The sequence below is a fragment of the Ahaetulla prasina genome, chromosome 2 (genome assembly GCF_028640845.1).
Source record: "Ahaetulla prasina isolate Xishuangbanna chromosome 2, ASM2864084v1, whole genome shotgun sequence".
NCBI lineage: Eukaryota > Metazoa > Chordata > Lepidosauria > Squamata > Colubridae > Ahaetulla > Ahaetulla prasina.
The window spans coordinates 125,442,561-125,456,413 of NC_080540.1; the positions used below are offsets into that span (position 1 = coordinate 125,442,561).

Here is a 13,853-nt window from a genome sequence, read left to right on the forward strand (position 1 = left end):
ATAGAAATCTGAAAACTTATGTAGAATCCTTTGTCTGCTAATGTATATGACTGCATAAAAGCAGATAACTCGGCTCTCTCAATAAGTACTGTTTATTTTGAGTCAGGATCAGTCACGTGGAGCCCTTGAAATGAGATTCTTGACAGTATAAAGTCAGGATTCAAGACCCACATTGGAAGTGGGCATTTATAATGCCTAATTCCATGAAGTCAAACCTAAAAGAGCAGACCTGCATGTTGAAGAAGAAAAATAAATGGGCTCGTCAAGTGTACTATATTCTTAACTGTCTACCAGGTATTCATTTGTAGATATTGGAAAACAATGGCGTGTGGCCCTTGTGTTTTTCAGACAGTGGAACCTGTGGATCAGTTGCTTCAGAAAGTGGATCCAGCCAAAGACAGAGAACTGTGGGTAAAAGAACACAAAACCGGTAACATCAGACCTGTGGATATGGAGATATAGACTTCCGTGACCAGGTGGGCTTTTGAGTCCACCCAGTTCGAGGGATTTCCATACAGCTTCAAGAGGAGGAACAGGAGAGAGGTTCCACTGTCAGCTTCCGTATCTATTTATTATTGTCTGTAGGGACTATTTCTGTCATGTTTGATCATTATTCCATTCCTATAGTGCTATGCCTTAAACATCCAACATTCCAGGGTTGAGAAGCTACTCTTTTTCCTTCTTTTTGAAACTGGCTCCTAGCAGCCAAGCACGTGCAGCTCCCATGATCAATGGCTGGGTCTGTTTGCTGGTACAAAAAGAATCTTGCTATTCTGTGGTTATCTATTTTGTGCTACTCCCCTTGCATGATGCTCTGTTTTGTACTGTAATGTTAAGACACAAATAAGGCTGTGCCAAACCTATGGACGGATGAGTTTGAATGTGATTCTGGAAGCAGGGAGATCCTCCTGAACTTTCCCCACTGAATTAGGTGGGATTGGGGAGGTGGTTTTAAAGTCCCCCCTCCCACCTCCTCTCCCACCTACACTTTATGAAATGGAGTTCATAATGCTTACCTACCTCACAGGGATGTTGTGAGGATAATATCTGTGTAGAGTGTTATGTTTTAATGACCATTGTCTCCTATAACTGCAAATACTATTGCAAGGCTACAGTGAAAAGGCTTTTTTGAGTAAAGAAAAGGAGGCTGTGGGTCAGGAGACAATGTCACCCAAAGAAAAACGCTTGGGTTGGCCCCCTTTTATACTGTCTCAGGTACTTAACTGGCTGCAATCCTCAAGCTACTTGTGATCTTTTGACTTCTCCAGGATCTGCAGAAATGATCAGAGAATTGGAACCATTGAAACCACCCCCCCTCCAATAGAAAAAGAGCACTTTCAAGACACAGTTGCCTCTTGTCATGTGTGCTTCAAGAGTCTTTGGAAGAGTGCAAGAAACCAAATTCAAAGTGAATCGCAACCTGCAAAATAACCTACATGAGTGTTAGGTTATTTAGAGTGTAGGATCTTGCCTCTGCCAATATGTCTTCCCTGATTTCCAATTTTGTGGCTCATGTCACAGAGATCCCTGCATTGATGACACAGCAAAATTCAAGTGAAATTTGGGTACGGGGGGTGGGGGGAGATTTTGCAAGCCTTTGGCTCTTGAGTTCCCACACTCTGGCAGCTATTTTTTTAAAAAGTGTTTTATTTTATAACAGAGTTCAGGCCATATTAAGTCTCATTATAAAACTATCAGATGGTCAAAAATCAGCACAAGTGAGTTAAGATGTGACTATATGAATCCAGCCAAAGATGCATTATACAGCTAGATATTTTCAGAAGTGCAGCTATTTATGATGGTACTACAAGGCCTTATCAATTGATCCTGAGCTCCTTTATTTCAGAAACCGTTGGGGAAAAACCACCATGTTCTTTGTTCCCCTCCTTTTTTCATTTGTCTTGCAATGGTGTTTGTACAGGACAAATATTTGCTTCAAGTATCAGAGCTTTAATTTTTTTTGTACTGCCAAGTATTTTGTTTGAACATGTGTCACAAACATCTACTATTCATTTCTTTATTTCTTAATTTTTTTTTTCCTGGAATGCATTTGTCAGTTTTTCGACCAGACTTTCCATCAGCACTATAGCTCTTGTCCTTTCTGTTTTCAAAGTAATGGTTTTAACTTTAACTACAGAAATGTAATATAGATAACTTGAGCCTCTTAAATTTAAAAGCATATAGGAGGAAATTTGGGGTAAGAGATGGCATTGTTTTTGCTGGATTATTTGATGCTTACATTAATAAATACAGTATGAAGAAAACTGGCACACAAGCTATTCCTGTGAATTACCACTCAAATGTGCCCTCATTTGATTGATTCTTTTCCCTTTCCCTTCGGCTTGTTTTCTATTATCAACAAAATCTCTTTTTTCATCTCCAAAGGCATCACAGGTTTATAATAAAAATATATATTTTGTCTTTTTCCCAAGAAACTGACTGTCGAGATTTGCAAAAAAGTACAATTTATCCTGCTGGTATGTGTGAGTACATTAAGGCCTGGATCAAAAACAATATAAAAAGAATTTCTAAGGCATCTATTCAGTTCCTTTCCTGTTTTGAAGCTTGTGATATTTCATTATTCCTTGCAACCTTTCTCTAACTGACTGTTTTCAGAACTTCCTTTAGTTGTTGCCCATTAATTCCTGGGCTTTTTCTGTTTTCCATACTTGATACTGTTTAACTATATGTTCTTTTGATAAAATGGACTGCAATTCTTTGTACATTCCACTCTAACTTTCTTCACGATCATCAAGCAAACTGCTTGTAGCATATTACAAAAGTTGCTCTTTCCAAATTATATTTTAAGATTCCATTTTAAATCTGACTTAATTTAAAATATCCATCTTATTTTTTTAGATAAAAAAATAGTCAAAGCACCTTAATTGTAAATGTAAAAACACTGCCTGATCATTTGGTTTTCGTGTATCTGCTGCTTTCTATAACTAACAATTGTCTCTTTTTTTGTTTTTTCTGTATCTTTCATTATTATCTTACCCATTACTTTGCTTTTCTAGTTTCTTTTTTCACTGAAAGCTCCAGTGATTGGTGATGGCAAAATGTAATTTGATTGCAGAAAAATTCCCAAAATTTTACAAAAACTTCAGTGGTGGGTTGCTACTGGTTCGCCCTGGATCGGGCGAACCGGTAATGGTGGTGGGAGGCTCCACCCACCCATTCGGACGTTTCTGCGTATGCACAAGTGCGCGCGTGCCCATGAATGAACCAGTAGCGATGGATTCTGAAACCCGCCCCTGAGAAGCTTGTAAATAGATTCGTAGGTCTCTGGCTTTAATTATTTCAAATACTACAGTGTATTTTCCTGACTAGCTTAATCTATGTTTTCTTTCAAATTCTACATGTCTTTTAAACATTATTATTTTATATGAAGGATGAAAAATACACATTGTTCACCAGACTCCTTTTTATGCTCCGCAGGGTTTGGGTGAAAAGATTGGAACCATTTCTCTGTCTTTTGGGAATTTGAGTTATTAAGGGCCAACATGAGAGTTGTAAGCTTGCAATTGCTTAAAATGCTAATTTCACTACTTAAAATTCCTCAGGTCACCATAGTCTCGGTACTTTTCGAGTTCAGCCCTCAGCATGTCATGCAAAGCTCAGATGCTCTCAGTCCATGCAATTTATGGCAATCATGCAGTTATTCCTGTATGGCCATGATTAACATAACCATGGGGTGATAGCGAGAGAGCAAAGTCTCAGTTGATGATCTACTTAAAACATCTGTTATTTGGGATCCATTACAGGCAATCCTCTACCTCTGACCACAACTGAGCCAAAAATTTCTATTGCTAAGCAAGACATTTGTTAAGTGAGTTTTTGGCCCATATTATGACTTTTCTTGCCACATTTGTTAAGTGAATCACGGCAGCTGTTAAGTTAGTAATATGGTTGTTAAGTGAATCTTCCCCATTGACTTTGCTTGTCAGAATGTTGCGAAAGGGGATCACGTGACCACAGAGTAAGGCAGCCGTTATAAATATGAACCAGTTGCCAAGCATCTGAATTTTGATCACATGAACATAGGGATGCTGCAACTGTCGTAAGTGTGAAAAATGATCATAAGTCACTTTTTTCAGTGCCATTGTAACTTTCATTGGTCACTAAATCAACTGTTGCAAATCGAGGAGTACCTGTAGTTATTTGAAGGAAAGTAATCACCAATCCCTTTGTTTTAGCTTGGTAGAAGTCTTTTAGCCAGCTTCTTCAAAACCATTGGGCTTTCAAATTTATTTGGCCCATCAGACTCAAATTATTATTATTATTATTATTTATTAGATTTTTATACCGCCCTTCTCCCGAAGGACTCAGGGCGGTTTACAGCCAAAGATAAGAACACAAGCAATTTACAATTAAAACAAAATTAAAAAACTTATTAAATAATTGGCCGAAATTTAAAACATTTAAAATCTAAAAACCCTTAAAATTCATCTAGAAATTTAAAATTTGAAAATTTAAAATTTAAGCCAGCCCCGTGCGAGTAAATAAATACGTTTTCAGCTCGTGGCGAAAGGTCCGAAGATCAGGCACTTGGCGCAAGCCAGGGGGAAGTTCGTTCCAGAGGGTAGGAGCCCCCATAGAGAAGGATCTTCCCCTGGGGGCCGCCAGCTGACATTGCTTGGCGGACGGCACCCTGAGAAGTCCCTCTCTGTGTGAGCGTATGGGTCGGTGGGAAGCGTGAGGTAACAGTAGGCGGTCCCGTAAGTACCCAGGCCCCAAGCCATGGAGCGCTTTAAAGGTAGTAACCAAAACCTTAAAAACACTGGTGCTACTTTTTCCATTCCTTTTTTGTAGGACAAGATATAACTCACTTGAATGTTCTTGTTGAAGTTTTCTTTCACCATGGAAAGCAGTTGTGGGTGAAACCTGCATATTTTCTCTTAAGCTTTGCTCTTTGGAACATTCCACTGCTCAGTTGCTTTCTGATTTGTGTTTTAGACTGGTGATATGTCTACATCTAGACTTCCTTGACTCCAAAAGGTAGAATGCGAAAGCCCATATATTAGGGACGCAGAGAGAGAAGAGGATTAGCATGTCAGACCTGTGAGACTCTTTTTCTGTTTTTGAAGTTCAACACCTCACTGCCTTTTAAATGTGCCTGTTATTATTACCCTTTTATATTGCAATGGATTTGCCATTGGGTTTTATTTTTCCTTTGCAAATCTTACTCACTGCATTCCTGTTACATGACATTTTGGTATGACTTACAGTTGTGGGATGATTTTCAAGTGTACTTTGTGCCTTTTGCTTCTCGGAATGTTTATATCCGTTCATATTTAGCTTGGATGTTCATCAGATTAGCCAGACGTTTACAACCTGATTTTGTTTAATGTGGTTTCTAGCTGCTTAATCTCTCTTAATTGCATAGCTCCCATTCTTTAAACATTCCCAATGCTCAAGATTTGATTTATTCTCCTTTCAGGATTCACAAGATAGCAATGCTTTGTGAAATTCTCTTTCTAATCAAGTATTTTAGAGAGAAAAATATTAAGAGAGAATTGCATTTTTTTTCCAAAGGAAGCACTTTGGATTACTGAAATAGAAGTGCAATATTTGGCATATTTTTAGTTCCATGTCGGCTTAGAGATGAATGCAAGCATAGATAAACAATGTAATGTTGTAGTATGAAGGACTTCTTATTTAATATTGTGACTATGCCACTCTTTTACCCTTCCAATCCAGTGGTGGGTTTCAGTTACCTTTGCTACCGGTTCGCTCGCATGCGCACCATTTCTGCACATGCGCATATCATATTTGATGATGGGCAGGTGGGCGGAGCCTCCCACCGCCACCACTACCGGTTCACCCCAGTTCAGGCGAACCAGTATCAACCCACCACTGGTCCAATCATGTTACATGTTCACTGGACATAGTCTGTTCTCACTAAGCTATTTGGAGGGCTCCTTCCCAAAGTTTTGCTATAAATATCTTTGCACTTTTACAAACTTTGAGGCTCCCGTGAATCTGTTGTTCCTCCTGTCCTGAAAATAGATGGTGGCATTTTATATAAGGATTGGCATTCAGAGAATTGAGAAACCACCTCATATATGACAATGTTCTTTACAGATTTTGTAGTATCTGAATAGAAAGTGGTATTCTGGGTTCTGTTTGGATTTTCATCCTGTATTATCTGCCCACAATGAGTAAGCTGATCCTTATTGTTTTATTTTGCTGATTAGTTAGTATCTAGCTTGTTCACAATGCTTGTCAGTGTGATTTGTCACAGATCAGATCTGGAGCACACAGTTAGTTTGGTTCTTCCATAGCAAATCTACTGACCACAGCAAATCCTCTGCTATGTAATCTCGGTTCTGTTCTCTTGTGAACTTTATAATATAACAATACACCTGCTTTTCTTACTTTAATATTATGTCTCTCTTGTGAATGGGGCTGGGCAGATTTAATACTGAATTTCCGATCCTGAATTCAGTGAAGAAAGGTCAAAAATAGGTATGGTTTCTCTATTTCAGGGGTCTCCAAGCTTGGCAACTTTAAGACTTGTAGACTTCAACTCCCAGAGTTCCTCAGCCAGCTTTGCTGAAGTTGAAGTTGAGTTGAAGTCTACAAGTCTTGGAAGTTGCCAAGGTTGGGGACCCCTGCTCTGTTTATAAGTTTCTTTAAATTATTTCTGTTTTAATACAGGTAGAAAGCCTAAGCAAGTAGATTTCCCTTTTCTTAGTGCAACCCTACCTGCTCTTCAGAATTACATTCTCCTGTATCGGAATTGAACACATCTTTAAGAGAGCAATATTTATGGTTCATAAGGAAGGAAAAAGCAACAGTGTTGTTGTTAAATTAATGACACAGCATGCTGAAATTCCAGCTGTAAGTTGCACACCTTTGGAGGCACTCAGAACCTCCAATGCTTTTAAGGCATTGTCCTCCCAGGCTAATAAAGGTATGAAAAAGTTCAAATTCTATGCACATCTCTCTCTTTTCCCTCATCCCCTGCAGCAGGGATGAAGATTCTTGTTAAGATTCTTAAATCTTACCAAAGGACATTTTCTTCTGTCAGGTTTTCCTGCATGCAGCAAAAATTTCTGCTCTATTTAGCCCAGGCCTAGGGAGGAATGGCAAGGTAAAACCAACTACTGATTGCCATCAAAGAACATGCAGATTTTGATGGGCACTGTAGTCAACTACCATCACAGTTGCTTTCTGCTGGCGTGGTGAGTCTCCATTCTGTTACTAACCCAGGGTTGGATGTGAAAGTGGCAGAGAAAGGCCATCATAAAAACAGCTTTAAGTTTCCATCTTTCAAGAAAATTGAAAGAAAGGGAAAGTGACAGACAAGACCATTGTCTCAGAATAGCCAGATGAATTTTTTTTAAGTCATTCGGTAGATAACACAAGAGAAAAATATCCCAAGCAATTAACCCATGAAGGAGTTTGGATTGAGCTATTTAAATATCAGATTGATTAAAAGAAAATGTTTAGTAAATAAATGGGAGATATGTGTCAATCAGTAAATAGTTGGATTAGCTTTTCCGTACAGTATTTCCTCTTTTTGCGGGAATTGGAATGACAAATCTGTATTACTTGCTCTGTTTTGTTCAGATTTTCCTCTTCATATTCAGAAATAGCCACTATCACATTCAAGATTATAACAATTGTTCTAAGGTTATTTTTGAGAGAAACCATTATTAGGATACCTTCTGATCCTTTTTTCCCCTCATAGATTTATTCACAAATATTTGAAATTTAGAAAATAGATGTTTAGACTATTAATGGCCATGTTCTCAAAGAATCAACAATATGTGTTTTGATGCCTCTGATTTGTTACCACTCAAATATGGGGCATGTTGTACAAAGCAAGTCACTGATGGCCACAGTGGAAACCCCTTCCTGAGGTGTACTGATTGTAATTCCAGTGGCAGTTAGAGTTGTTTTTTTTCAATTTCTAAAGGAATTTGTGTCTCCACTGAAACATTGATTTGAACCAGTTGTGAAATCCAAATCTTTTAACTACTGGTGGTGTGACCCAGACCCAAGCAGGTAGCAATAAACACAGTCCTTAGTAAAAATACACTTCATTCAAACAGCTGAGAATTAATTTATTCCAGCGCCGGGTAACTCAAAACAAAACAAAGGCTTCACCAACAAACAAACGTTCTTCAGTTATCACAAACCTGAGTTCAGTTTGGATAACTGCCAAGGTCCTTTCTGATAAATGTCCAGAGCAGAGAACAGAGCAAAGAGCGCAGCTGCAACATTGCTTTCCGGCAAACTGAGACATCGGTGCTGATCTCCTTTTAAACCTTATGGGACGGGCCAATCATCTCTTGGCCCTACTCCCGAGGTGACCTCTCTGCTTGAGCTGCTCCTGCCTTCTGGCAGCTCTTCTGCGGGCGTTAGGAACAGGCTGATCGCAGTCCGATTCCGCCGACAGCTCTGTAGGCTGCTGATGGGTCACAACAACTGGTTCTGGGGGCGTGGCTTGGTGGGTGTGGCAGGGGAAGGATATTGCAAAATTTCCATTCCCATCCCACCCCTGGGGCCAGCCAGAGATAGTATTTGCCAGTTCTCCGAACTGCTCAAAATTTCCACTACCAGTTCTCCAGAACCTGCTGGATTTCACCCCTGATTTGAACCCATTCTTTCAATTTTCAATCAGTATTATAGTGTCCCTGACTTAAGAAAGCTACTTGAAGTATTTTTAATAGTTACTTAAACATTGCATCATATGCCTCTAAATAGACAGATGAAATGGGATCATCTGGAATGCTGTTGTGCTTTTCTTCTGACAGCAGGATGAACATTTAGTTAAAGACAATTTTCTCATATAAAAAACGGGATTAAAAACTTGCACTTCAAGTATTTTGATGGAAATTTCTACACACCATGTATATTTACAAGATTTATCCATTGAAAAGCTATAGCTTCTTTCAAAGAAACTTGGAGTTAATAGTTTGGTGACAACATTTCATTAAAGATTTTTAACTTGCTGTTCAGAAGCATAGTTTCCAGAGCCACCGGAAGAAAAGAAGTATCTATTGGGATAATTTAGAAGTATAGTTATGAACGTTAATACCAGTGCTTATGTAGATAATGTGGATAAGGATATGTGAATAGTGTAAATAAATAAATTTTATGTAGTCCAATACCTTGAATTTTTTTTCTGTCCACCAGTAAGATATTCTTTGCTTTACTAATGTATTGTCAAAGCATAGCAAAGAATTATTATGGGTGTTATTTCTGCTGAAAGCAGCTGGAAAAATAGCTAAATATATTGAGATAAGCCCAAAGAGATGATTTTTTGGCCCTGGCATTGATCAAAATAGATTTTAAACTTCAGAGACATAGCATTCACAGGAAAAGAAAAGAAGAGCTATATGAAGCTTAGGTGGGAATTGGATTTAATCATTCTTTGAATTGTAGGATTCAGTTCAGTTTCAATTGCTTTGGGATCAGTTCTAGAGTTCCCTGGGGTTTTGTGCAAAGTTAAATTGAATTGATGATTCAGATTGAACTGACCATTTGAAACAAATCATGGATAACTTGCACAATGCTCTCCAATCATTCTTAGCAACATGATGGACATTTGCTATTAAGTGTAGTCTTGCACACTATATATTGTACCAGGAGGTGGCACTACCACATGGCATCTAATGTTGCCAATGCTATATGGATTTTCTTGCTTACAGTTTCTGTAACTTTCATTTGCTTTTCAGCTAAATATGTCAACAAAAAATGTTTGTAACCCAAAATAGATGTGAAACATCTTCAAAGATGTCTTGGCAGTTTGCCAGTATCATTTCCTGAAGAACAAGGCATGGCAATAATAGCTATAAAAGAAGAGTAGTATATCCTTGCTAGTTTGATATTTTCCAATGCAGGGATCTTATAGGTTTCTGTTTCTGAGACAATGAAGTTTTCTGATTATATATATATATATATATACTCAAAAGTATTTAATTTTGGTTTTTTGGGATGGTGGGTGGCATCTTTTCAACCCTCTAGCTAGACAAGTGCTGAAATGCATTCTCTATTCATGTACCATGATTTGCTTGCTAAATCTGTTGATGGACAATGCACAATAATTTCTCATCAACTTTATATATTACACCAACCGAGATTAGATAACCTGCAGACCTTGATCTCCTTCACACTTTACTTTACTTTATTGATTAGCCCTTATCAAAGTGCAAAATTCCAGACACAAATCATTACTAAAATCTGATAAAAACAATTTAAAATGGAATTGGATAAAATACAATTTAAAATGAAATTGAGATAAAATGAAATTTTATCACCATGAAATGCTAAGGAGCCCAAGTGGTAATCTTAGCGTATCATTAAAATTGAGTAGCAATGTAACCAAATTTCATTGTGATTCTTTGGGTTATTTTTCTTGTTTGGGAGAGATTTAAGATTAGGAATGGTAGTGGTTGCTTTCCAAGGCTCTCTGGTCATTAAATAGACACACAAGCCCAAAACAGACCAAAATATTTCAACCTCTAACCTGAATTGTGGCTCCTGAACTTTTAGAAATTGTCACCTCTGCACTAAGCTTTAATGTCATTTTTTTAATTTGGCTTAGGTGTTCCAAGCGCCCATTTTTTGTGGTTTAAAAATATGCTTTTTATTTTTATATATATAAAAATATAATACTATGTGTGAACTTGTGCGTGTGTGTGTTTTTAAAAAAAGAAGCCTGATTAAAACAAAAATAGATTAGCACGTTATGATATGTGATTGCATTGATCTTGACATACTCTTATAATAGAGTCAAATATTGGTTTTTTGCTAAAATTCAGGTGCCAATTATGATGTTTTAAAATGATTTGTTTCAGTCCTGTTCATGTCAGTGCAGAAACATGTTCTATTATATTTTCCTGAATATAGATGAATGGGATTATAACTAGAGACTTTAGAGAATTTGCACTTGTGAGGTAAAAATCCACTTTGCGAATTTTAATAGAACATTTTTTATTACAGATTTAACAATAATAAAGTATTACGTGTAAATTTTGGCATTTTTTTTACAACTGGTACATATCATGCTTAACCAGCAAACTCCAGGCTTGGTGATCTTAGATCCAAACAGATGCTGTTTACAAATGATTCTGCTTATTACCTGGTTGGTTTTTTTTCAAATAAATGTTTATGGAAGATGGTTTGAATCAATTATATTATATTTTTTTGAATTTATAAAGGAACATAGGTCTTTGTTATGCTATGAATGATCTTTTGAACCTAAAACATATTAGATCAAATCTAGAAAAAAAAGAGACCATCTTCAATGTTAGAGTACTTAGTAGTAGTCATTCCTATGTAGTAGCAATAACATTGGTTGCCGAACAAGCAAGTGAAAATGGTTGCAATCAAAAACTTAGCAAGATGAATTTATAACCGATTACAATTAGCAAAACCTAAACCCTATATACATTTACTACTCCTAGGCAGTAAACATTTCCATTTAAGTGTTCATAGGAACCATCATCATGCTTAATATGTGTCCATTGCTTTTGAAATAGGGCAGATAAAAACTTTATTCATTTCTGAAACTAATTTTCATGAGAATCTATTTTTCATTGCTTTTCTCTAAATTATCTAAATTTGCAGTATATCCTTGATATCAGAACAGTTCGTTTTACTCATACTTGTATTTCCAAATGTTTTAGACTTAACACAAGCTATAGGTAAAAAAAAATTCGGATAATGTATTCATTTTCATTATCCCAAATAATTGTTTTTCAAATATATTAGCTTGGGAGGATAGATTTGGCCAGCCACCAACTCTCCTCCAAGGCAGATTTTTATAACAAAATAAAATAAAATGGCATTGCACACCTGGTATTTTTATTCTATACCCTTTTACTAAACACTTTCTAATTTTTTACAATAAAATATGTCTTTTGCCAGCGGTAATGGCTTTGAGTTTCATAATACTTTACTGCTGATTTTTGGCATATAGAAACCTAATTCTACTGTAAGCCCTCTGTATTAATAATAGCAATGAGTCTTTAATCATTGTGAACACTGTTATATGGCTTTTTGTCCCATGCAATTGTATCATTAAAATACTGTGGCTGAAGAGGTAAATGCTTGTTAAGATTCAAGGGAAACTTTGTTGGTTCAGGTATGTCTCCTGTGTGTTAATGTCAATGGAGTTGCACTGATTTACCCCAGCTAAAGATCTATCCTTTAAATGTTGAAAGTATTTGCTATAAAAAATTGTTTTATGTACAAACATTTCCATAAACTTTGTATTTTCTTCCTATTTTAGCAAATTTGTATTATGCAGTTGAAAAGCTTTGTCTCATCTCATGTAAAATAAACTGTACAGTCCATTAAATTAAGTCCCGAATTATTATTTTTTTAACTTACAAACACTCTTTCTACAACACATTTTACAATGTCAAACTCATCCAAAGGTGACGCATCAGAGTATAATATATAGGCCATATAAAGAAACAATATATGAATTCATGGAACCTTTTTGAAACTAATATCTTAGAGAGGTAACTGCAATACTACTTTTATTGACCATTTTTAGGGATGATGGTAAAGCACAAAGGAAGCCAATTTACCAGTTTACAGTAATGCAAAGCAAAGTATTTGGATTTCAGTGACAGAGTCTTGTCTACTCACTATGGTTGACTTAATGGTCTCCTTTTATAAGTTACTAATTTTTTGTGTTCTACATAGAAGTAAATGATATTACATGCCCTGGTCAGGCCTCATGGACTGTGCCTCTGGATTGTCTGCTCATTTCCCAGTTGCCTTGATAATACTGGTTTATGTCCAGTATTAAATATGTCCTCTTTCTGCAGGACTTCTAGGCAGTGTATATGAGCATCTTCTTCCATATACCCTTAGGCACAATCCACCGAAAATAGTAATGGTGGCAAGAAATTATGACTCCTCCATCTTTATCGCCATCAGTAGAATGACATTCTATTATTAATGACCTGTATCTCTGTGGGGAAAGTGGGCTGGAAGACCTTCCTTTAGGTTGCTATGACACGCTTGCTAAATATTTCACTAATAAATAATTCACATTTGTTCAGATCTTGATTTCACATAGGAAGAATCAAAAGGAGTAATTAGGACTCCTGCTTATAGAAACTGATTAAATGGAGTTTTCTGCAGCACAATCTTGGCCATTCATCATTGTTACCCTATTTGGCTCCTTCAGGCAGCTCTGGGTGGGAGGGTTCAGGAGAGGATTAATTCCTTTTTTAGAGGAATGGTGAAGAAGACAGTGGTGGTATGCCTCTACTGAAAGAGGACATTTTTCTATTCAATATTAATGACAACTTTTTCTCACCCAGTCCACACAGTGGTGTTGGATACCATCAACAAGGATATTTTTCTTGAGAACTTGCAAGGATAGGGAGTTATGGGTCACTGTTTTTCGATACTTCTCTTTCCTAAGTGGGCTGTTCCAGGTGATTTTAGTGGGGAAGGAATGGTTGAGTCCATTGTTAGTTCACTACTGGGTGCACAGTACAAAGCACAGTACTGTTTCCCATATTTAACATTTATATAGGTCTAATTGAAAGCTCATTCATTGGTTTGGAGTGAGGTATCATCAATATGTAGATGATACCCAGTTATATATCTCCATCTTGTACTATTCAAAAAATATGGATGTTGTGGCCTCACCAGTAAAAAATCTGGATGTGATAAAATAGACTATAACCGAATCACCATAAGACGGAGTGGTGTCAGCAGATTCTCTGGTAGTCCCTAAATTAACTCTGGATGGCATTGTATTCTCCTTGAAGAAATAAGTCCTTAATTTAGGACTCATACTTACACTTATGGTTACTAGTGTGCCAGTTGTAGATTATTATTATTTTAAGTGGGAAGCTTCAGCAACAGTCTCT

The 13,853-nt window shown here is 36.9% G+C and overlaps 1 protein-coding gene across 5 annotated transcripts in view; it reads left to right on the plus strand.

Moving 5' to 3' along the window:
- The window catches only part of GAS7 (growth arrest specific 7), a 173,491-nt gene extending 161,175 nt beyond the window's left edge, over positions 1 to 12,316 (plus strand). For all 5 annotated transcript variants that reach the window (XM_058173192.1, XM_058173196.1, XM_058173194.1 and 2 more), the window contains exon 14: positions 349 to 12,316. In XM_058173192.1, the coding sequence (XP_058029175.1) occupies positions 349 to 462 (114 nt within the window). In that variant the 3' untranslated portion in view covers positions 463 to 12,316. The remainder of the gene's footprint in view (positions 1 to 348) is intronic.
- The last annotated feature ends 1,537 nt before the right edge of the window (positions 12,317 to 13,853 follow it).